At 41.7% G+C, this 25760-nt stretch overlaps 1 protein-coding gene across 3 annotated transcripts in view; it reads right to left on the bottom strand.

Moving 5' to 3' along the window:
• LOC126191171 (uncharacterized) overlaps positions 1-25760 on the bottom strand; it is a 101159-nt gene that overhangs the window by 5299 nt on the left and 70100 nt on the right. For all 3 annotated transcript variants that reach the window (XM_049931945.1, XM_049931948.1, XM_049931946.1), the window contains 2 exons: positions 18540-18618; positions 15879-15976 (listed from right to left, as the gene is read on the bottom strand). In XM_049931945.1, the coding sequence (XP_049787902.1) occupies positions 15879-15976; positions 18540-18618 (177 nt within the window). The remainder of the gene's footprint in view (positions 1-15878; positions 15977-18539; positions 18619-25760) is intronic.

The following is a 25760-nucleotide window of genomic DNA, read 5'->3' as shown; positions in this document are numbered from 1 at the left end:
TATGATAACTTTTATTGCAAACCTGCTAAAATACAACAAAAGTTGATGGAATTTAATGCTATTTTCTCCTGTGCTTCACAAAATTGTAACTTTTAAAGGGGAGAATTAGAATGTTGTAGTGGCTAGTTCGTAGTTTTTTGACTATGCCTTGCACTAGTGCAGCAAGTAAAATGTCATGTGAATGTTTGAGCAAGATAAATACTATACCAAGTGCTTTGGTGTATCGGGAAATCTCGAGCCTATCTGAACACAAGTATTGTTGGATCCTTCCTACAAGCACCAGTTTTTCTGAACTGCACAGGCAATAACTCTCCCTGCAATACATTCCATCTCCCTGTACCCCCTGGGCTCAAACTTCGTTAGTCACTGTCCATCATCCCCTTCCCTGTTCCCACTGCAGCAATATACTGCCTTCTTACGTCTTTCCTTTTCCGCTCCCTCTTCCCTCCTCCCTCTGCCTCCATCTAACCTCATGAATGCAACTAGCTGCCCTACCCTGCCCCCAGCTCACTGCTGTATGCTTCCATAAACAGCGCTTTACCTTCCTCCAACCCTAACCCACTATCCCTTCCCCTCCTGGCCCCAGCCTCCTCCTTACCATCCAGACTGTTGCTTCCATCATACACAGCTGCTCGCAGTCTGGCCTCGGCACCCAGAGAGAGCAGAAACAGTGATATCAATGAAAATAATCAACTTTTGAAAACCCAGTGTAATTGGATGGATAAAAAATCTAGTCACCAAGTGGTGGCAGGAGAACACACAATCAAAAAGGTATTACATATATGAGGTGCATTCAAGTTCTAAGGCCTCTGATTTTTTTTCTCCGGACTGGAAAGAGAGAGAAACATGCGCATTGTTTTAAAATGAGGCCGCGTTCATTGTCAATACGTCCCAGAGATGGCAGCACCGTACGGCAGATGGAATTTTACCGCCAGCGGCAAGAATGAGAACGGTTTTAAATACTTAAAATGGCGACGTTTTCCTTACTTGAACAGCGTGCAATCATTGAATTTGCGTGGTGTGAAACCAATTGAAATTCATCGACAGTTGAAGGAGACATGTTGTGATGGAGTTATGGATGTGTCGAAAGCGCGATCGTGGGTGCGACAGTTTAATGAAGGCAGAACATCGTGTGACAACAAACTGAAACAAACCTCGGGCTCGCACAAGCCGGTCTGACGACATGATCAAGAAAGTGGAGAGAATTGTTTTGGGGGATCGCCGAATGACTGTTGAACACGTCGCCTCCAGAGTTAGCATTTCTGTGGGTTCTGTGCACACAATCCTGCATGACGACCTGAAAATGCGAAAAGTGTCATCCAGGTGGGTGCCACGAATGCTGACGGACAACCACACGGCTGCCCGTGTGGCATGTTACCAAGCAATGTTGACGCGCAACGACAGCATGAATGGGACTTTCTTTTCGTCGGTTGTGACAATGGATGGGAGTGGATGCCATTTTTCAATCCAGAAACAACGCACCAGTCAGCTCAATGGAAGCACACAGATTCACCGCCACCAAAAAAATTTCGGGTAACCGCCAGTGCTGAAAAAATGATGGTGTCCATGTTCTGGGACAGCGAGGGCGTAATCCTTACCCACTGCGTTCCAAAGGGCACTACGATAACAGGTGCATCCTACGAAAATGTTTTGAAGAACAAATTCCTTCCTGCACTGCAACAAAAACGTCCGGGAAGGGCTGCGCGTGTGCTGTTTCACCAATACAACGCACCCGCACATCGAGCTAACGTTACGCAACAGTTTCTTCGTGATAACAACTTTGAAGTGATTCCTCATGCTCCCTACTCACCTGACCTGGCTCCTAGTGACTTTTGGTTTTTTCCAACAATGAAAGACACTCTCCGTGGCCGCACATTCACCAGCCGTGCTGCTATTGCCTCAGCGATTTTCCAGTGGTCAAAACAGACTCCTAAAGAAGCCTTCGCCGCTGCCATGGAATCATGGCATCAGCGCTGTGAAAAATGTGTACGTCTGCAGGGCGATTACGTCGAGAAGTAACGCCAGTTTCATCGATTTCGGGTGAGTAGTTAATTAGAAAAAAAAATCGGAGGCCTTAGAACTTGAATGAACCTCGTACAAGCTTTCAGAGACAGTGGCTCTTTCTTCAGGCAGCGGGGTTGAAGGAGAAGGAAGAATGGTGAAGGGAAAGGACTAGTGAGGTTTAGGAAAACGGGTAGAGTTAGGACATCCCCCAGGACCACGGGTCAGAGGAGATTTACCAGACGGGATGAGATGGAAAGACTGACTGTTGGGGACAGTACCCAACAGTCAATCTTTCCTTCTCATTCTGTCTGGCAAGTCTCCTCTGACCCAGGGTTCTGGGTGACTTTTCCAAACTCTACACCTTTTCCTAAACCTCACCATTCCTTTTCCTTCAGCCATCTTCCTTCCACTTCAACCCTTCTGCCAGAAGAAGGAACCACTGGCTCCAAAAACATGCTTATGTAAAACCACTGGCTCCAAAAACATGCTTATGTAATACCTTTTTGATGTGTTTGTTCTCTTGCCACTGCTGGTGAATAGAGTTTAAAGCTTACTTGTTTAACAGCCTTTCTGTAGTACCTGTCTGCGACTCAACATCTACACTACATGCCAAGTAGCAATTTATCCTATATTTATAATATTGTCTTTCGATATCTGTCTGTTATACAAATGCAGTTCTTTTCTGTAAAATTATGCAACTATTTACAATCAATCTGGTAGAAGAAGAAAATGGAAGTCACCTTATTAGTATCACAATCATGCACATTGATGGATGATGGAAAAACATTTCCATATTTTAAGATCATTTTTCTTTAGGTTTAGTTGTTCAAGCTGGGGTACTTCTAATGCCAGACTCTAATCTAAAAGAATAGGTAGATGCAGGAATTCATACGGACTTATTTATGGAGCATTTACTGTTGTAATATGTTCATTAGGAGCACTGTTTTGGGACTTAAGGAGTTAAAATACTGTAAAATTTGCATTTGGAGCCCTACAACAAATACAATCTGTGGGAATCCTCTAGATCCTTAAGGACAGCAATAAATTTATAATAAGCGAAGTTAACACAATGTAGCCGATCATCATCAGCCATTTGAAACGCACTGCTGGATAAATGCCACCTCTGCATCCTTAAATGTTTACTAGTATTATCTGCCCACCTTCCATAGGCCATTAATCCATATTTTACTTCGCTTGGAACCCATTAGGCTGACTCCAAGATTCCATTTCCTTTTCATTACATAGTTATGTCTTCCATGCCCTTTATTCCACAACATTTTTGTTTGCTTTCCTGTTTCTCCTAGTTATTTCAAACAGGCATCTCTTCATTGCTTGTTGAGCTGCTCCCAGTTTTTGAGTAGTTTTTTTGATTGTACGTGCATATATAAAGTCAAAACTGGTAACAAAAGTACACTGAATAATTTTCACTTCAAAATCACCCGTATACTTTTCAAAACATTTATTTAGTTTACCAAAACCACTCCAGGCCATTTTTACTCTTGTGTTTACTACTTGTACAGTGCTTCAAGTCGTCGTTTTACCTCAACTGTTTCTACTACTTTGTCGTTAATTTGGTATTTTATAATTTTATCTGTTGCATATACATTATTTCATACTTATTATGATTCCTTTTTAAATTTTCTTAATTGAGTTTGTAATTGTAAGCTACGAAGTTCACACCAATCGGCGACGTTGTGTGTTCAGGGGTGAAATGTTCTGTGTGTGTGTGTGTGTGTGTGTGTGTGTGTGTGTGTGTGAGAGAGAGAGAGAGAGAGAGAGAGAGAGAGAGACGCCAACAGTGTCCAGACTAACAGTCCATTTACATCCATTCTGGCCAACAACCTGATCCTATGGTTTGCTTATGCCAAAGCCAATTTTAGTTAGTTACACCCAGCTTGACAAAATTCGCCCTCATCGTGAGCCAACTTGACCACTGCTACGCTGTAGAGGTACAAGCCGCGATCACTGTGGCGCCACACGAAAATCCCTACGAAAAGCTTAAACTGGAATTAATCTGGAGAGCCACTAAATCACATGAAGAGTGAATCAGACAGGTACTAATGGAAGAAGACATCAGTGATTTTAAGTCATTGCAATATCTGCATCATTTGCAAAGCAAAGCTGATACACTTACTGACCCTGACCACCTACGAGGCACCCTATGGAGCAGTCGACTGCCACCACATGTCAACGTGATCAAGGTGTTGCGGAAAAAATATCACTGGATGCCATGGCAGAGCTCGTAGATCAGATTCAAGAGGCCGTTGCACCTGCACAGGTTAATGCAGGGACAGTGCCAGGCAGTAGTATGACAGTGCCAGGCAGTAGTATGACAGTGGCACCAACAGTTGTGTGCACAAATTTCAACAGGCTGAAAGTGAAAGTAGACATGCTACATACACAGATCGGTGCACTACTGTCTCAGGAAAGGTAGAGAGTGTAATCACTGAAGGTACAGAAGCCAATCACCAACAAATGCTTTGTTGTCAAACATGGAACATCCTGTATGCTGGTACCACCATAGGTTCAGCTAACATGCACATGAATGTACAACACTATGTTCGTACCCAAATGCCAGTGGCAGCTGGTAGTAGGTGTAATCGACTGCCCAACAGAGTCACGGCTCCTGTTTGTTAGTGATAGGAGATCCGATCAGAAGTATCTGATGAACACCAGTTCAGACTCAAGCATCCTGCAAAGAACTTCAGTCCATCACTGTGGACCACAGACAGCATTCTGTTTACCTGCCGTGAACAACTCATCTGTTTAGGATGGAACACAGTGGACAGACTTAAATTTGGGGCTGCACCACCTGTTTAAGTGGGACTTTACCATTGCCGACGTTACAGAGCCGATAATAGAAGCTGATCTTCCAGCCCATCATCATATTTTACCAGATGTAGCCAACATCATGCAGGTTGACAACATTATCAGAATGACGGAAGCAGGTTTTCACCGCGACACATTGGTGCATAGAGCCACGCTAATACAGACATGTGATGAGTAGTACGCTGCACAATCAGGAGCATCTACACACATGGTGCACAACACACTGCACCACATAGAAACCACATATGGTGCACCAGTGTCTTGTAGCCCAGCAGACTGGCACTTAATCGTTTGGCCATCACTAAAGTGAAATTCCACGCGATGCTTAAAGAAGGCAAATCCGGCCATCAAATAGCCTGTGGTTGTCTGCACATCATCTTCTCCCGAAGAAAGGAGCACCCTGGTACCCAAGCAACAACTACTGCACACTCAATGCACAAACCGTGCCTGACTGCTATCCTGTACCACTGTAACACAATTACAATTACATGCGACAGGGTGTGACAGTATTTAGTATATTTGACTACGCCAAAGCATATACGCAGATACCTGTGACAGGAGAGGACATTCCTAAGACACTGATATAATCATTCAATTCAAACTTTTTAAAAGTAAATTTATGATGTTTAGATTACGGAACTACATTAAGTATTAAAGTGCCTCAAACACTTTAGCACTGTGTTGAATGTGGCCGTGTGTGTGTGTGTGTGTGTGTGTGTGTGTGTGTGTGTGTGTGTGTGTGTGTGTGTGCGCGCGCGCGCTGACAGATGACGTTCATAGGCCACCAAATTTCATTTACAGGCTTGCTTCCGCTGACAAAAGGTAGAAGCAATCCTAAAAATACCACAGCTGATGGTAATTGATGAGTTACGGCATTTTTTATGCATGCTAAAATTTTACTGCTGACACCCCGTGCACTGGTACTACAAGAGGATTTGAACAGCTGTTTATGCAAGCCAGCAAATCAGCACAGTACTCCCACAATGGTCCCATATTTTTCCCCACAAGTTTTCGTATCAGTGTAAGTGGAGTGCAACTGTGAAATCTCAGCTGTATAAGAGGCAGTCAAATACTTCTGTCCGCAAATAGAAGTAAGGACATTCACAACCCACATGGATCACAAACCAATGCTCTATGCATTACAGCATGAACTGTTCCCACCAGTACAATCATCTGCAGTTTATACCCCACTACGGACTTAAGGCGCATTTCTGGCACTGATAACATAGTAGCTGTCTCTCAAATGTCAGCGGCATTTTCTTTCTTTTTTTTTTTTCTGTCTGTGGGGTTTTAGGGCGCAAAACATCTAAGGTCATAAGCGCCCAGTAAAGAACCAGAGAATGCTGGGACCACAAGGGGAAAAAACCATTGCGAGGTTCAATACAAAAAGGAAGGAAAAACAAATCTAAAACATCAAGACGTTACGGAAGAGTATCTAAAAGATGTCGACAAGAAACCAGAGTCAGCAGGTAGAAATCAAATCTCTTGTGCCATATTACTACTTTTAAAAAACTTAAAATGCGAGCCACAGCTCGCATGCCATCTGCTAAAATGTCCGGCAAAGCGGGTGGCAGCGTAAGTGGCTAAAATAGGGGCAGAGGATCAGGAAATATCTGACCGTTAATGGCTGGCTATAGAAAGGACAGCTAGGTGCAGGGTCGTCACTCAACAAGTGGCGGTGACTAAAGCAGCAGTGCCCTATTCGCAACTGAGCTAACATTACTTCCTAACGGCGAGACGGCTGGGAGCTAGTCGACCAGGCTGTTGGGAGAGGTTTCGCTTCTCTGAGTTTGTTCCCATGAATGGTCATGCCAAAGTGACGTGATACGCTGATAGTGAAAAGTAAAAATATCTTGTGAGGGAACAGACTAAGAGGTGGGCCGACCAAGACAGACGGCGGCCTTGGCTGCAGCATCAGCAGCGTTATTCCCAGGGAAACCAACTTGGCCAGGAACCCACATGAGCATCACTTGGGCTCCCCCATCCAGGAACAAATGGAGGCAATCCTAGATCCATCGAACGATGGGGTGGACTGGATCAGGATCATCTAGACCCTGAAGGGCACTGAGGGAGTCACAGCAGATCACACAGTGAGTGAGCTGGTGCCTACGGACATAGTGAACAGCCTGATAGAGGGCAAAAGCTCTGCTGTAAAAATTGTGCACTGGTCGAGAAGCTGGTATTGAAACTTACCAGCCCCAACGACAAAAGCACAGCCAACGCCATGGGCAGACTTCGAACCATCAGTGTACAAAAATAGGTTATCAGCAAGTTGTGAGTGAAGTTCCAGAAAGTTGCAGCAATAGGTCAGCTCGGGAGTTGAATCCTTTGGGAATGAGCTGAGGTCAAAAAGAACACAAACCTGTGACTGAAGCCAAGGTGAAGGGCTCTCCCCCATTCAGAAAATGGCAGGAAGTGTGAACCGCAGCTGCTGAAGCAGGTGATGAAAGTGGACACCGGGAGGACGCAGAGAAGAAATGTACATCTCGTACTGGCAGTCAAGAATGTCATAAAAGAAAGTGTCAAAGGTGGAGTGGCCCGGCATGGAAGAAAGCTGACATGCATACCTACTGAGTAGGATGTCGCGCCGGTACGACAGTGGTAGTTCACCGGCTTCTGTGTAGAGACACTCAACAGGGCTAATACAGAAGGCACCAGTGGCCAGACGAATCCCCAAATGGTGTATTGTATTTAGACGGCGTAAGATAGAAGGCCGTGCAGAGGAGTTGACAAATAATCCAACTTTGAGCGGACAAGAGATCGATATAGGCTGAAGAGGACAGTCTGGTCAAACCCCCGCCCCCCACAGGTACCACTCAATACACGAAGGACACTGAGGGACCGAGTGCAGAGTGCAGCCTGGTAGGACACGTGGGGAGACCAACTGAGTTTCCTATCGAACGTAAGCCCTAATAACTTCGTTGCATCCACGAATGGGAGAGCATTTTGGCCCAGTCTCAAGGACAGAGGAAGAAACACCTTGTACCGCCAGAAATTGATGCAAACAGATTTGGTAACAGAAAAGCGGAAATCATTTGTGACACTCCATGAATAGAGATGGTCCAGACAATGCTGAAGACAGCGTTGCAGGAAACACGTCCGCTGAGAGCTGCAATAAATAACAAAGTCGTCAAGGAAAAGAGAGCCGGAAATGCCAGCTGGAAAGCAGTCCATAATGGGGTTGATGGCTATGGTGTAGAGGACGACACTCAGTACAGAGCCCTGAGGCACCCCGTTCTCCTGGGAAAAGGTGTGGGATAAGGAGGAACACACACGTACCTGGATAACTCTGTCCATTAAAAATTCCCGGATGAAATTGGAAAGACGACCGAGGAGGCCCCATGTGTGCATAGTATGTAGAATGTCTGTCCGTCAACAGGTATCATAGGCTTTCTCCAAATCAAAGAAAACGGCCACTGTTTGTTGCTTCTGCAGAAAATTATTGACAGGGTGACGAGATGATCAACCGCAGAGCGGCGTTTTTGGAAAACCAGACTGAACATTAGTGAGAAGATGGTGTGACTCCAGCCACCACACGAATCGATCATTGACCACGTGTTCCATCACCTCACAAACGCTGCTGGTAAGGGAAATTGGGCGATAGCTGGAAGTCAGAGATTTATCTTTACAAGGCTTAGGTAGGGGAACAAAAGTAGCTTCACCCCAAAGCGTGGTAAATACATCGTCAGTCCAAATATGGTTGTACGTATCGAGGAGAAAGCGTTTTCCCACAGGAGGAAAATTATGCAGCACGAGGACGTGGATTGTATCAGGCCCAGGAGCAGAAGCTCAGGATGAGGAGAGAGCACACTCGAGCCCCCTCATAGTGAAAAGAGTATTGTAGCATTCTCGATTCAAAGAGAGAAAAGAGATTTCATGAGCCTCCTCCGCCTGTTTCCAAGGAAGGAAGGCAGGATGGTAGTGAGTGGAGATTGAAACCTCCGCAAAGTAGCGAGCCAAAGCGTTGGAAACATCGACAGGGTCGACTATGACGTTTCCCGCCACAGTCAGACCAGAAATCAGGGAGTGGGTGGTAGTCCCGGAAAGCCGGCACAGGCCACCCCAAACGAGAGAGGACGGAGTAAATCTATTGAACGAGCTGGTGAAGGAGATCCAGCACGCTTTCTTGCTTTCCTTAATAGTGTGACGGCATTGCGCATGTAGTTGCTTGTAGCGGATGCAGTTCGATAACTTAGAATGACGGTGAAAGACACTAAGCGCTTGTCGTCGGGCATGAATCGCATTGCCGCACTCCACAGTCCACCAAGGGACCGGGACCTGATGGGGAGAAGTAGTGGTATGAGGGATAGGGGATTCAGCAGCCGAGACAATAACGTCCACGAGGTGCTCGACCTGATCATCGCAGCTGGGAAACAGCCGGTTGTCAAAGACTGCCAAGGAGGAATATAGCCTCCAGTCAGCAAGAGAGAATTTGCAATGAGCGGGCTGCTGTGGCGGGGTATGATTGTACAGGCGAGTCACACAAGAGAAATGATCACTCGAATAAGTATCGGAAAGAGCACACCATTCGAGACGTCGAGTGAACTGAGCACAGCAGATCGAGAAATCTATGTGGGATAAGTGTGCACGGAATCAGAGAAACGTGGCTTCACCACACGAGATTTAAGATAATTAAGAAGATCCGCCAAAAGAGAACCTCTCGAGCAGGCAACAGGCGAGCCCCAAAGAGGATGATGAGCATTGGTGTCACCGAGGAGCAGAAAGGGTGGAGGAAGCTGAGGAACAAGCTGCATCAGGTCCGCCCTAGTAACAGCAGAAGACAAAGGGATATAAATGGTGCAGAGGGAAAAGGTAAATTCGGAAAGGAAAACACAGGCAGCAACTGCTTGCAGGTGGGTGTGCAAGGCGATAGGACGATGACAATCATCATCTCGTAGAAGTAGCATGACCCCACCATGAGCAGGAATCCCTGCCGTAAGTGGAATGTCCATCTGTTAACAAAGTAAAATGGAAAAAGAGGAAAATGGTCTTGAGGACATAGCTTGGTTTCTTGGAGACAGACTACAAGCGGACATTGTGATCACAGGAGCAGCTGGAGGTCTGCCCCGTTAGACCAAAGGCCACGGACATTCCACTGTAAAAGGGCCATAAAATTTAGGAACACCGGAGAATGAAGAAGAAACAGTCACCTCGATGGCTGCTTAGGGGCGAGCTGTCGAGGGAGGACGGCCACTGGAATCCACATGTGGAGGTTCTTCATCCATCAACTCAGGGGGATCAATGGAGCTTCCCCAGTGTCAGTCAGTTGGAAGGGACTGTCGAGTCCAAGAGGGTCGATGAGTCGTAGTGGCGGGAAGACTGTTTGCCTTAGGGTGATTGTTTTGACTTTTGGTGATGGCAGAAGAGCCAGATGGCTGCAAACTCTACATACACAAGAAATCTTTCTGTGAATATTCCTTTTTGAATTGACAGTTCACTGGCTGTGTTGCAAACATCTTCGCCAGTGAGGGCGAAGAACGGGTAGCAGAATCTATAGCCTGGGAAGTGGGAGACGGAGTGTCAGCTTGAAGGCTGCCTTTGCCACCATTGAACTGAACTGTAAGTCACAAGTTTGCATAGCCACGTTTTTCATAAGATGGGGAGAGGCTAACATGGTGCTGCTGCTTCCAAACGAAGGGAGTCTGTTTATGGCTCACCAACGGTTTCCAGGCAACAGGAAAAGGTACCTTCTCCTTCACCCTTATCTCCTGAACAGCCTGCTTGTCTTGATAGACAGGACAAGAACGAGAAGAAGCAGCATGGTCTCCATGACAATTAACGCAGCGGGGGGAAGGAGGTGGACAGGCGCCTTCGTGTGCATCCCTGCTACAAGTGACACATTTGGCTGCGTTTTTACATGAAGTGTTGGTACGATTGAACTGGTAGCATTTATAACACCATAACAGACTGGGAATGTAAGGGCGCACAGAGATGACTTCATAGCCTGCCTTTATCTTGGTAGGAGGCGTTAACCAATCGAAAGTCAGGAATAATGTGCAAGTGGGCACCAAATCGGCAGCTTCCTTTTTCATAACTCTATGAACAGCAGTAACGCCCTGATCCGATAGATATTAGTTATTTCGTCCTCTGTCAAACCATACAACAGACGGGTGTAGATAATACTGTGGGACGAGTTAAGTGTCCTGTGAGCCTCCACTTTTATAGGATATTCATGGAGAATTTGGGCTTTGAGTAGTTTCTGGGCCTGGAGAGCACTATCAATTTCAAAAAGCAGGGTACCAATGTGGAGACGAGAGCATGACTTCACAGGGCTGGTGATGCCATCCACGTCTTTCTCTGTAACAAAGGAGTAAACAGTAGCAAAAGTCTGGTTTTCGTCTAAACATGAGACTACTAGATATCGAGGTGCAAAAGGAAGAGACATTCAGGCAGGAGCCTCATTCCACTTTCATTTATGGGAAAAGGACAGAAGAAGAGAGAAGCAGCATTGAAAGAGAAGCAGTGCTGCGAGGGCTGGCGCCCCGTGGTCGCCACGCACATACTCACCAAAGTGCGGTGAGCCCCATGGGGGGGAGTAGGGGGGGGGGGGGGGGGGTCAGCAGTGTAGTGAGCCCTATTGCCGTTTTGGAGATGGCATATGCTTAAGAGGAGGAATAAGGGCTTCAACATTCAACAATGATGCCACATCAGAACTGCAACTGCAACTCGTCGACATTCCGTGAGGAGATGCCACCGTATATTGTGATATATCCCAAAGAGAAATCGCCTTTTTCTCCCATCAGCTTTCTGATGATATGATAAGCCTTCAAAAGTGGCCACTCTGGAGCCCTTCCCACCTTTCATCCTGTGTCACAACGCTGTCTGGCTATGTATGGAGGTGGATTAATGAGACTGGACGCAGACATGCCTTCAATGCCAGCGCTGCAGTATCCCCTCACATTAGTCAGTGGATAACTACTAGCCACTGGCCCGATAGTAACGGCATGGTTGAGAGATGGCACCATTCCCTAAAGGCAGTACTCTTGTGCTGTGGTACACCCTGGACTTCCAGCCTTCCGATAGTTCTCCTAGGCCTAAAAACAACTTATAAGCAAGTGTTGGGCTCCTCGGCTGCTATTTAGTCTACAGTGAAGAGCTGCGTCTCTTCCTGGGGAACCAGTCGATGCCAGCTCACTATAGTTACCAACTCAAAATCAGTTGGATTTCCTTCAACAATTAAGAGACCATATCACATGCATACGACTCCCCACACCCTCCAGGCAATTATATCAGCCACTTACATGTCCTGCAACTTGGAAAGCAGCACTCAAGTTATGCTTTGAACAGACAGTCTTAACCCACCACTGCAACCTCCATACAGTGACCGGTACCATGTCCTACAATGAAGCACAGAAAATTTAGACATTGTGTTAAACGGCAAGCCTGTGTTTGTCACCATTAACTGCGTCAAACTTATTTACGTGTTCAAAGAAGAGCCACCACCTGCAGCACTGAGACTACAACCTTGTCACAAGTTTCCGCAAATGGAATTCCCTGTTATTTCCCTGATTTCCAGACAAGTTTTAGCATTTTTCCCTGACAAATTTTGATATCTCATGGATAAGTAAAGACGTATGTTGACAAAAACTCCACAATGTGAGCAAAAATCTTAAGTACAAACATCAACATCTTTTGTAATGATCTGTTTTTAGATTGAGAAAGCAAGCCAAATAGTATAGGTGTTTCATTAAGACCATTGTTGTCATTTTTCAATAAAAAAAGAGAGATATTTGGTGACAAAAATACGCATTTCCTTGGAGTCAGAAGACAGGTTTAAAATACCTTTAATGATCTCTGAAATAACTTCAGTAAAAGGCAGGCCACTTGAAAGAAGTGTATAAGGCAGGGAAGAGTTGTTTAAACCAACACTAAATGTGACCACCAATTAAATGTTAGTTCTACTATGTTCATTATTGTCAGTTATTACTCACTGTGTTAAGTCTCTTCTTTTACAGCTATTGTGTGATTTTTCTTTAGAGAAATACATGAGCACATAGAGTACAAACTGCCAGCAACTGCCACAATTTTCTTCTTCTTATCGTCCCTATTTTCCAATATATAAATTATTTTTGAAGTGCCAAAATGTACTAGAATAAATAAAATGAATATAAAACGCCACACTACACAATGTACTTGAGGTGAGACATTCGAAATTCCAGAAATCCACCACCCGTGGCCTCTGGCCTGCCAAGAAGCACCACAGTCCTGGATCCCTGGATAAACCATGAAAATCCACCACATTACGCCACACACAATCAGACCTGGCCTGCGGGCAGATCGGTGAGACTAGATCCGATGGGCATGGCTTGCACATTAGTGGGAACCGAGTGGCTTCATATCGGCACACCCGATCCATTACATAAAACCGCAGAAACCGCCTACGGTTTTGGACCATTGTGGAAATCCACTCATGTGGCCAGGTATTCACATGTCACAGACACCATGTTGATGAAACAAGACTGCGGTGATCAATCTATGCAACAGATAACTTGTGCAAATACTCTGAGAATCAATACTAATGAGGATAGGTAGCAACTCACAATAAAGATGATCACTGAGCCTTATAGACATGTAGAAAAGACAATCACACTCTCACAACTAAATTTTCAGCCATAGCCTTTGTCAGAAAACGAGAGCGCGGGCGCGCGCGCACACACACACACACACACAATCACATTCACACAAAATCACTCAGACACAACTCGTGCACACATGACTGCCGTCTCCAGCCAATGTGTCAACAGTCTCTGATAATCAGATCCAAACAAACCACTTCTCATGCCTAATGCCTCTCGTTGGCAGCTGCTAGGCTAGTGGCGAGAAATGGTGGAAGAACTGACTGCAAGCTGAGGGGAGTGAGAGTGGTACAAAGGGGAGAAGCAGTAAGAATGAGGAAGTAGGGAACTGGCGCACATACTCAGCTGCGTCCAGCCAGCGAGGATGCCCGACATCTCAGTTTAAAAAAATCTCACCTACTGAGAGAAAAACAAGATTTTTCCAGTTTTCATTTTTTCCAAATTGTCTGATATTTCTGTTATTTCACTGACAGATTTTAAATTCCTTGATTTCCAGAACATGTGACAACCCTGCAACTGCTAGGGGAGCTGTGTTTCACTATGTGTTTCTACATTCTCTTGTACTGTATGTTCTTTGGCTTGTGAATTTTTATATTACTTTGTATGTTCCATGTTCTTATGTTCCGTGATTATGTCTGTCACTCTGGGATAAAGTGTCAATGATCATTTTTCTGACTTGCTTCTTCCTGGGTTATATGTATGTTCAGAACATTTCACCAACGAGTTAAATGTTCAGATTCGTACTCAACTTAAGAAATAACTGCCTGGCCAATCTGTTCAGAAGACACTCTTACCACAATAAAGAATTTTGTTCCATTGAAACCTCCATACTCAATTTTGTTCACTCCAAGCAAAGGCTGGTTAAACCACAATGCGCTAATACCAACAATTTTTTTCATTTGTTGTAGAAGTTTATCTGCACTAAAAGCAAACAGTACAATCTTATCAACAAAATAAAGTTCATTCAATTATGGTCCATTAACACATACACCTCCCTCATTTTCCCAGTTAAAGGATCTGAAAAGTTCCTCTGGAATGGCTAAGAATTGATTTGGTGATTCGGATTCTCTTTGCCAACCTCTTCTTTCAATCCAAAATTTCTCACTATCCTGACAAAATAAAATTGTAGCTGTTGCTTTGAGGAATATATTCTCGAATACACTAACAGAAGCTGAATCAACTGCTTGAACTGTGTCTAAAGCTCTTTCAACTCTACAAACCCAAACAAAGTGTAATTCATACTCATATCTACACTAATTTCTACAAACAATGGAAAATCCAGGATGGAATGTAACAATATTGTGAGAAGGAAAGTTGCTACTCACCATACATAGGAGATACTGAGCCACAGTTAGGCACAACAAAAGAGACACTCACAAAGCTTTCAGCCATTAAGGCCCTTGTCAACACTGGACACGCGCACGCACACATGCATACGCAACTCACCCACACGACTGCAGTCTCAGGCAACTGAAACCACACTGCGAGCAGCAGCACCAGTTCATGATGGGAGTGGCGACTGGGAGGGAGTAAGGAGGAGGCTGGGGCAGGGATAGTATTGTGGGGGTGGCTGACACTTCATTTCTCTCCTTTTCCACCCCCCCCCCCCCCGCCCTTTGTCTGACCTGCAGCAGTTCACTGTCCACCATCACCACCGCCACCACACTATCCCTCCCAGCCCCGGCCTCCTCCTTACCCCCACCTAGTCACCACTCCCATCATACACTGGTGCTGCTGCTCACAGTGTGGTTTCAGCTGTCTAAGCCTGCAGTTCTGCAGTTGTGTGTGTGAGTTGCATTCACGCTCACGCGCGCGCGCGTGTGTGTGTGTGTGTGTGTGTGTGTGTGTGTGTGTGTGTGTGTGTGTGTGTGTGTGTGTGTGTGTGTGTGGGGGGGGGGGGGGGGGGGGCACATGCACTTATATGCGTCTAGTGTTGACGAAGGTGCCTATCTGCGACTCAACATCTCCCCTATATGGTGAGTCGAAACTTTCCTTCTCATAACATTACTATCTAATTTCTATAATGGTCTATTGTGCTATGGACTCTCTGTAAGTTTTGAGCAAAATTATGAAATGGAGTAATCAGTGTGATTTAGCCACATTCTCTATGGTTTAGAGATTTGAAATTTAGTACAAATCTTAAATACTTATTTTTACCTCAAGGTACATATAAAACAGTAGGAATGTTATAGAAGGGATAGTTAATATGACAAATTAGCCACACAGTTCACCTGGTAAAATAATTCTCTCTCTTAAAGACAGCACTTTTACATCATCGTCATTTTATATTGTGAACACAGGAGCAACTACCTCATAAAGGTGTCAATTTTGCAACAGTTAATTACTTGTTTCATTTGATGAACAACAGCTCTCTGAAATCTACTGACTCAGCTACTCTCTACTAGTACACGGAAAGTAAGAAATGTTAATGGGAAGTTTAAAATACTGCCAAAATGAAAGAAGACTTACCTCTCTCCTCTCATTTGGTGGCTGTGTATTGTACATATAACCAGAACTCATGTTTAATGTTCCAGGCGCATTATTTTGAAAACCAGGCTGCGAAGGATCTACAAATAAAAACAATATCTTGTTACAAAGTAGGAAATACATAACAATTTGTGAATAGCTCAGAATACAGAAACATTGAAAACTGTTCATGTTACACTTCTCTGCAATTTCCACTGGCCTTTGACAGTAAAGACACTGCTGTTACAATATCATTCCTACTGTACTCTTAAAAACCCACCCAAATATGCCACTTGCTTGAAGGTTTCCAATTTCTGTCAAGGCTGAGTATGGTGTGGCAAACATGCCAAATATATGGGGGGTGCTGTCCTTACTCGAGTACAGTAGATAGGGAAGAATGTCTTAACAAAAATTTTGGTCCACTATGAATGTTGTGACATACGATACATGCACTGTTGTGAAGCACTGTGACTCCCTTTTAGCTGAACCATCTAGACCAGTTACCTCATAGATAGTTACATGACAACAATTATACTCTCGATGATAATGTAAAGCTGTACTTGGCACAAAGATTGATGTTGAAACCACAATGTTTTACTAGTCATTGTCTTATTTGAGATGCTACGACCAGTTGCATTCTTTGGCCTGTGACCTGGCTCCACCAGCCAGTTACAGATAGTTAAATTTAATATGGAATCATAACAGTAACACCGTGTTGTATTTTGGAACTACACAAAGTACTGCGAAAGGCGGACGAGTTATACACGACTGCGAGATCTATGATGAGCGATAAACTGAGAAACCTTTGTATTTGTAATACATCAACCATGTCACCAAGTCAATAATAAACAAACGAAAATGGGAATGTTCTTCTTGCTATAACCATCACAAACATTTGCCAAAAAATTACACAGCAACAGGCCATCTGATGAGTTTACATTAAAGAAAGAAGGAAGGAAAGCAAAGATTCAGCACTCTGGCCCTTCGACCGATTGCCATGCCACCTTCTGCTAATCGTGTTACCTGGATGGGGTATGGACAGTTGGGTGTCAGCACACTGCTCTCCTGGCTGTTGTTGGCTTTGTAAACCTTGGAGTCACTACGTCTCACTCAAGTAACTCCTCAACTGGCATTGTGAGACTGAGTTCAACCCATTCCAGACCTCCCACCAAGAAAAAAAATCCATGGCAGTATCAAGAATTAAACATGGGTCCTCGGCATACCAGCCAGACACCTTGACCAGTGAGCTACAGGGGCAGACTTAGAAGAAGAGGTTAAAACACTATACATGTCTTTACCTAGTACCACATCTGTGTCTGATAGAATAGCTAGACAGTTTCAGAATACCAAAGTATGAATGGGCTTCGATAAACATGTAGGAGTTTTGCCATTAGATTTAGTGAACACATTAACCCCAACGACAACTGTAGACCTCCATTTGGGAACAATCTTCAGACGATCAAACCCAAGTTGAATCACACTGAAGATTCTTCACTATTTCCTCTCCGAAGCAGGAAAGGAAGACCGCTTGATTACTTAGATGGGATTACAATTTATACCAAGTTTAGAAACCAGCTACAACATATCTTAAATGAACAGACTGAACTCTAAAATAGGAGATACTTAGTTTGCATCCAAAACATCTTGCCAGATGGTAATGGTGATTTTAGATACTGGTGAAATTTTATGCACTGTTGATCTTGGCACATATTCTTGGTCATGCTATACTTGTTTCTAAATAATAACCTGCTTTTACACCTTATTTGTGTTCACATTAGAAAATCATGTGGACTTCTGCCTGTCATTTACATTAATGTTTTTTGTCCCTGTTACATTTGTGGTTTTTAAGGTTTTGTTCACCATGACCAGGTAAGTCACTTCAAAGTGGATGAAACAAGGAGTTTACAGTAATGTGAAAGGAATAATGTAAGTAAAACAGTGAATGCAAAATATATATATATCACACACACACACACACACACACACACACACACACTGCATTCACTTACATTACTCCTTTTACATTACTATATACTCCTTGATTCGTCCACTTTGGATATAAATCTTAGGAGCCATATCACTAACTCCAGATATTCTGTTTGCATTTCTAAGCTCACAATCTGTGTATTTACAGCTTTGTCATTTTAATGTTGTTATAATCCAACCAATAAGTTGGCTACATGAGTGATTTATTACTGTGTGTGTTGTGAATATAAGTTTTATTCTTATGGAAGCAGAATGTTGTTTCTGTGCTTGCAATATGGTATGTGGAAGTGCAGGTATAATTATACCGACATACACTCAGATTGCTGGAAACGTGACATGTCATGACAATGTAGTAGAAGAGCTTTAACATGCACATAAATACTACTCACTTTTTCAGTTTTAACATTGTAACTTTACATTTAATTTCATTGTATTTAAAGTTGTGACAATGTTAGGTTTTAGCAAGCTTGTAAAAGACAAGATGTCAAAACAGCAATCACAAAAAATATTTTTAAGAGCTGTAAGCAAAATGACTACAATCCTCATCAAAATTTTGGATTACAGATTGTACAAATTAACGGCATTTTAAATTTGTTACATCAATGACAAAAGATTGAATTCTAATTATGCAACACATTAATAGTTTTTATCTGTTATCAAATCGTAAGTGATACTTACAATTGCTAGTCCCATATGCTGACTGAGGCTGAGGTCTGTAGTACGGCTGTGTCTGTCTCATCTGTTTATTCCATGCCGGCTGTTAAGTAAAATATTATATATGAAATTTTAATAATGAAAGGACAATAAACATAAAAGCAATCAAAACAAAAACAGTACAGACCAAAGTGGTCGAAAGAACATAAAGAACCTTCTTGGAAAGAAGGATAATTCACTAACAATAATAATAATACACAGACAACTTTACTGCCTCAATTTATGGTAGCAGCGGAGGGTCACAGGTCTGCCCACTACCTGTTCTGCATCATCCCCCGTGCTACAAATAACCACTGCGCTCTATTAATACTATGTTTTAGGCTCACATGTGGAGAAAATCAAACAAAGCAAAATCCAGGATGGAATAACAACAGTGTTATTAAAAACATAAATTGCTACTCATTGTATAGAGGAGATGAGTCGCAGATATGCACAACAAAAAGATTGCTATACTTTTGATCTTTTGGCCAGAAGGCCTGCTTCTAAAGTAGAAAACACACACACACACACACACACACACACACACACACACACACACAAGCATAATTCACACACACATGGCCACTTATAATGGTACAGCCCCCCCAGGTCTCATATGCAATGCCCGATACCACCTTTTTTATATGCATCCAGATAGTTATCAGACAATTCAGTGTCTTTATATACATCATTCTGTCCTATTTGATAAAAAAAAACTTGATATTCATTGCGAAGGCGTGTGGAATGTTCTGGAAGGACATGCGTTGCCGTAATTATTGGCGGATTGTTGTCATTGATAAAATTAAGTACATATACTAAATTAAGTAACTAATCAAGGAAATTGAAGTAATAAGTCCTTAGAAACAAATAACTAGAGACTGCAGAGATGTTAGCATGAAATACCAAAGCTTCTAATTAACATTTCAATCTAAAAATCCAGTAACCTTAGACCTCACTATCTTGACAAACAGCTTAAAAGTTATTACCAAGCAATGTATTTTCATTTGTTATTTATTTTCATGTCTTCCTCTGTCATTAATATTCTTTGTAATTACATTCCTAATTAACTCTCCAACTGTTTGCATCTCACAGTTTCTCAATTTCCAGAATTTGAGGTATTATTTGTACGTTCTATGTATTTAATCGGATACAGCAACTCAAGTTCAGAATGATTATCTTATGGAAAACTAAAGATATTACTATAAAAGATTGTCACTGAATATTGTATTTTATACCTTATGTAACATCAGTTTCTTTACGTTTTGTAAATTTTAATTGTTACATCAAAATTGTACAAAATTAATAATGCTTTATTTTGGAAGCTATTGTTAAAATTCTATATAAATCAATGCAGCGAGGCTGAGAGTTAGTAGAGTTGTTGTATTGTGAGTCCAGTTTTAAAGTTACTTTTGGAAGTCAAAGAGATCAGGGAAGTCAGTCTCTGTTTTGTTTACATGAAGAGTGTGCAGTTCGAATGTCAATTAATGTGAATAAACTTTGTGAAGCATGAAAATTTTCCATTCATTCATCAATGGACCAGGCAGAAGAAACTCAAGTTCAGTAACATTCTACATGAATTGTTACACACTGTCTCTGGCTACTGAGATTGGACTATCACCTGACATTATAATATAATGTTTCTTTTTCTCTTAATAGGCATTTCAATGGATAAATACAAAAAAAATATAGTCCATTATTTGCAAAATCTGATAAATTATAAATAAAGAATTTCCTTGGGGTAACTTGGATACCCCCGTGAGGTACTCAAGAGTTAAAACCATCCAAAATAACGACTACTTTTTCCTATAGGAAACTTGCTAAAACTATTACTCAGCAAAATACACTTTTGAAAAGGAATTTGTGTGTGCTTAAATTGGGTTGGTTGGTTTTGGGGAAGGAGAGCAGACAGCGAGGTCATCGGTCTCATCGGATTACGGAAGGACGGGGAAGGAAGTCGGCCTTGCCCTTTGAAAGGAACCATCCCGGCATTTGCCTGGAGCGATTTAGGGAAATCACGGAAAACCTTAATCAGGATGGCCGGACGCGGGAGCTTAAATTGGGTTGCCCAGTTTGCAGTAAGATATATTTTAAGGCATCTGGGTATAATTTTCATGGTATCAGAACAGGAATAGCTTGCTAAACTAGCTGGAAGTGTTGACAGATTTATTATCACAACTGCTGATAGCACCAGTTGTAAGTACACCAGAACTTACATGTTCATACAATCCAGAATCCATAAGGTGTTCACTCTCTGCAGTAGAAGCAAACACGTTTCCTTCTCACAATTTCGCAGGTGTTGCAACGTGTCCCGACAGTCCCATTGATTAACAGTTTGTCCCTGTGGCACAAATTCATGCTGAAGTAATCTTTCAAAGTCAAAGAAGACTATCAGCATCGCTTTCACATTGGACCTGCCTGCCGAGCTTTTTTTTTTGTCTCTGAGAACCTTTCCCGATCCATTGTGACGATTGATCCATGGTCTCAACATCATAACCACAGACCTATGTCTCGTCACCAATTATGATTCTCTTAAGGAACATCTTTTTCTCATTTGCACGATCCAAAAGCTCTTCACAGATTGGGAGCAATATGATGCATTCAAAGATGCTGTGTCAGGATTTCATGACATGATCTTACTGAAATGTTACATTCTTCTGCAATCTCTTGGACACTAGGCTTTGATTGTCATACACAATTTCGTGGACATTCCTGACACAAGCGTGGTCAGTAAACGTCAAAGAGTGTCCTGAATGAGGATTGTCTTTAATTTTCATCCAGCCATTTTTAAATTGTGTGAACACTCGTAACACTGAGTAAGGCTTAAGCATTCATCACCGTGCGTATTCTGCATCATTTGGTGTGTCTCTGCAAAGGTTTTCTCAAGTTTCATGCAGAATTTGATGCAGACACATTACTCCTCTAACTCTGCCATTTTGAAATTCGCAAACTGTGCGACACAATGTTAAACTCAATAAAGCACTGGAAAATAAGTAACAGATATACAACAATGAAACTTCTGACTGTTATAAATTAAAACACAGGCACATGCAGGGATGCCAACCGCATTTTGCTCCAACACACCATTGGCACGAAATTACGAATGTTCTGGAATTTTTTTGAACAGACCTCATATTGTAAATGGTCTTCACGGGTTTGTCGCCAGGTCACGTTGTGCAAATTCTGCAACATTTCCTCGGAGCAACTGTCTGACATCTTCAGGTGGTACAACCTTGCTGGTGGCTAGGTACGACTGTTGCAGACCTCATATTGCTATTCTTGCACGCTTTATTGGGGGCAGTTCGTTTGTACAGCCACACGCTTTTTAAAAAAGGAAAAAAGCTTTACCCCAGATTATTACATCATGAAAAAGTTACCATGCTGAAACATTTGAAAGATATAAAGAGCTTGAAATGCGACTACAGAAATGCGAAACAATCCTTATCCTCTGATGGTCACTCCAAAAGACCTTTGAGGAAGTGATAACTGTGGAAATTTCCTTGAAACTTTGAAACTACTTGGCAAATACGATCCAGTTGTGGATCACCACCACCACCACCACCACCACCACCACCACAAGGTCCAGCAAACAGATAACTATGTCATGTCACATCTTTTCAACGAAGCCAAAATGAATCCATCAAACTACTTGATGATCATGTCAGAATACGGATGGTCAAGAAATTTCTAAGGCTAGGTATTTTTCCATCATGTTTGATTGCACACCAGATATACTGCATACTAACCAAATGACTCAAGTAATTCATTATATCACATGGTAAATCTGCTAATGAAATTACAGAACATATTTGTGACAAATTGCAAGCAGTTGGTCTAAAAAGACAAGGATGGGAAAATGCTGTGACCATGGCTGGACACGTTAGTGTGTTCAGAGATGTACTTTGGATGTAAACCCACACAGTGTTCGCACTATGTAACAATCACTTGCTCAATCTTGCTAGAGTATATGCAGCTATTGTTGGAACAAAATCAGTGGCTTTTATTGGCACTGTGCAATATGTGTGTACATTTTTCTCGAGCTCTACAAATAGGTGGGATGTTCATAACGTGTTACAATTAACATGAAATGATTCTGTGACACAAGATGGAGTTCAAAACATGAATCTGTACATGTGCTTGCTGAGCTCAATGAAAGCATAATCAAAGCTTTGTAAACCTCAAGGGATGGATCAGAAGACATTGCAGAAACCAAAGGAGATACAGGCAATTGGTTGGTTTGCATTATGACCTAACCTTCCTTTCCCCTTTTTAAGCCCAATGCTCGCAGAAGTGAATGATACTCAGAGATACTTACAGCGAAGAGGACCTGGACTTGATTAATGTGTTCAAAAGTGAATGATCTGACTCCATCTTGTGAGAAGTGATTCTCTCGTCACAAAAGCAGATGAGAGAACCATGGTGGTATGCAATATATTTGATATTTCAACAGAAAGAAGACTTGGAAGACGGAAGAATATGTCGGGTGAGAAAAGTATCAACTCTATGGTTAAATTCAATTTAAGAAACATGTCGGGAATACCTTGAGGCTGTAGATAAACTAACATCAGAATTTTTAAACAAATGTATGTTATAAATTAATATACTTGATGAGCTATTTGCCTTCCTTCAAATTTGGACAATACTGGATACAAAATGAGATTAATTCATGGTTCAAAACATTCAGCTTTTATGTGAAAAATATTCCGAACTGAATGTTTCTAAAGGGCATAGAATGAAATGCCACATTTCTTTATTTCAAGAAAATCATCCAGGAGTGTACAACTTTGCATGAACAGCTTTAGAATTACTAAGCTTGGTAACTAAGTAGGTGATACAAGGGAGTTTAATTAACATAGTTGTGCTACTAAGAACTTTTGTAGAATCACTGTGCCAAATGCTGCTTGTGAAAGAAGTTTTTCCAAATTAAAGCTAATGAAGACATACTGAGATCAATTATGAGCCAATAAAGATTAAGAAACCTTGCAATTTTATCTATTGAAAGAATAATAAATGTAAATGTTAACCGCTTAATTGAACAATTTGGAAGAATAAAATCTGTTTTCCTTTTGTTATAGTTGTTTTAGTACCTGTATAATATTGCAGTCTGTAAGTAAATATTAATGACCTCAGAGAAGTAATTCGATTTTATAATTGTCTGTTTAGAAAATAAATTGTTATAGAACTTATGAGGGGTGCAATATTTTAAATTGCCCCAGGTGCTCAAATACCACAGTACACTGTGAAGGCCTTTTTCTGTATCAGTTAACACAGCAATGGCATATGGTAGGTATCCGATAGAGTTTATTAATTTTAAGTACTCTTAATTTGTTTTGAGATCTACAAATGCCTGCATTTGTTTTTTTTATTATAGGGATGCAGCAACTAAGTGGCACCTGAAGGGATCTTCAACATTGTACAAAATGTTGACACTGCTGCATGTAGACTTCAAACAGCCAATGGCTGGTGAAAGAAGAAGATGCCCAAAGCTTTCCTTAGAACATCAAAGAGCCAACGGCTGGTGAAAGATGATGAAGTCAGAAGTTTTCTTTAAGCACTATGGCCTATGTTAATTAAACAATGCAAAACTGTTTCAAAATGATGAATGAAATGATGATGTTCAGTTCTTACTGAGATCTGTATCAATGAAGTTCTCCGACAACCACACTTACAGAAATGTGTTTGTTAAATTACTTATGTGGCAGTAACCTGTCTATAGTATACCAGAATAGAAAGTTTTGTCTCTTAGGAAAAGAAGATGAAAGTGTTTATGGAATGAATTATTTTGGAAAATATTGAACGCTATTTATTTATACTGAGATGTGTTTGAAGCTCATGAATAGGAAAGATTTTTTTTCCTGGATAATAATTTAATATCCATTATAATGCTAAAGAAAAGTACTGTTTGACCTACGACTCAGCTAAATCACAAAAACTTGTTATAAACTGTGAATATTGAAATATATGGACAGTAAATGGAATATCACTGAAAACTAATCAGTTTTATTATTCAGAAAGTGTCTGAAGTGATCAAGGATTATGCAAAATAATTTTTCATACTTGAGAATTTATTAACATCAGTCAGAGATAATTGCACTTGCTGATCTTTGTGTTAACTGTAATCCTTGGCCGGCGTAGTAACCAAAATAAATTGATTAAGGGAATCTGATTTAATTCACGTAATTACTTTTTGAAGATAATTTTTTGATGTACAAACACTATTCAGTGCCCACAATTCGACGGCTGAACAGAACAGAACAGAACAAGCTACTGTACCATAGTATCCCTAAAATGAGATTGTGGCATGACCAGGCTGAGATAATATCTCAACACCACTGTCGCTAAGTACTCACTCTTGTACACTGGTTGAATACAACCTGGGTGATTTGCGTGCCTTGAGTTAAGCTGCCTCAAGACATATATGCAGTTTCTAACTTTAGTACTTGTGTTATTGTGATAAGCCTTTAAAATAACTTCTTAATGAGTAGATTACAACAGCATTTTAAATTTTTAAGTTCGGTCAATAATTATATGAAATAAGGAAAATGAAATTATATTGCCCCTGGAACCTCAAAGATAGGCAACCTGCAACTGACTGGGTGACCGTTGTAGCCGTACCATGCACACATACAATTCCTGTCTGCCTACAGCAACACTCTTATTGAATTCCAGGTGTTGTTAATTCCTTCCCTGGATGGGAACAACTGTTTGTACATGGACAGCTTACGGAGCATTTTTACAGATTTCAAGTTCTCCAAAGACCCACCAAAGCCAAAGTTTTGAGTGGAGTCCTAAACACCAGAACAAGCCTAATATAAACTGGTTTATGATAGATATCCCAGAGCTTGTCCATTAGCAATTGCTTCACCTCGACAGTCAGCATGAAGCTTAAAAGAAAACAAACTGCTGCAGGAAATGACAGCTGTTTTGTTTTCATTCCTATTTATTCTGAAACAAAAATTTTAAAACTGCCAAGAGTGTCAAGAAAATAAAATACATACTTTTAGCTACAGAATTAATTTTACATTTAGTTATTCAGTTGATAGTGTCTGCAAGTACACTAAAACTTCTGTGAAACTTTAACCTCAATGTCTGCTTTACCTTCAACTGTTTCTGCGAACATCAGTAGGCAAGTAACTAAGTGTAAAATCTGTTGTGTAGCTAAAAGCATGTACACATTTTCTTGCTACTCTTGGTATTTTTGAAAACGTT

Source organism: Schistocerca cancellata, chromosome 6 (genome assembly GCF_023864275.1).
Source record: "Schistocerca cancellata isolate TAMUIC-IGC-003103 chromosome 6, iqSchCanc2.1, whole genome shotgun sequence".
Classification (NCBI taxonomy): Eukaryota; Metazoa; Arthropoda; class Insecta; order Orthoptera; family Acrididae; genus Schistocerca; species Schistocerca cancellata.
This window is presented reverse-complemented; position numbering and strand designations above follow the sequence as displayed.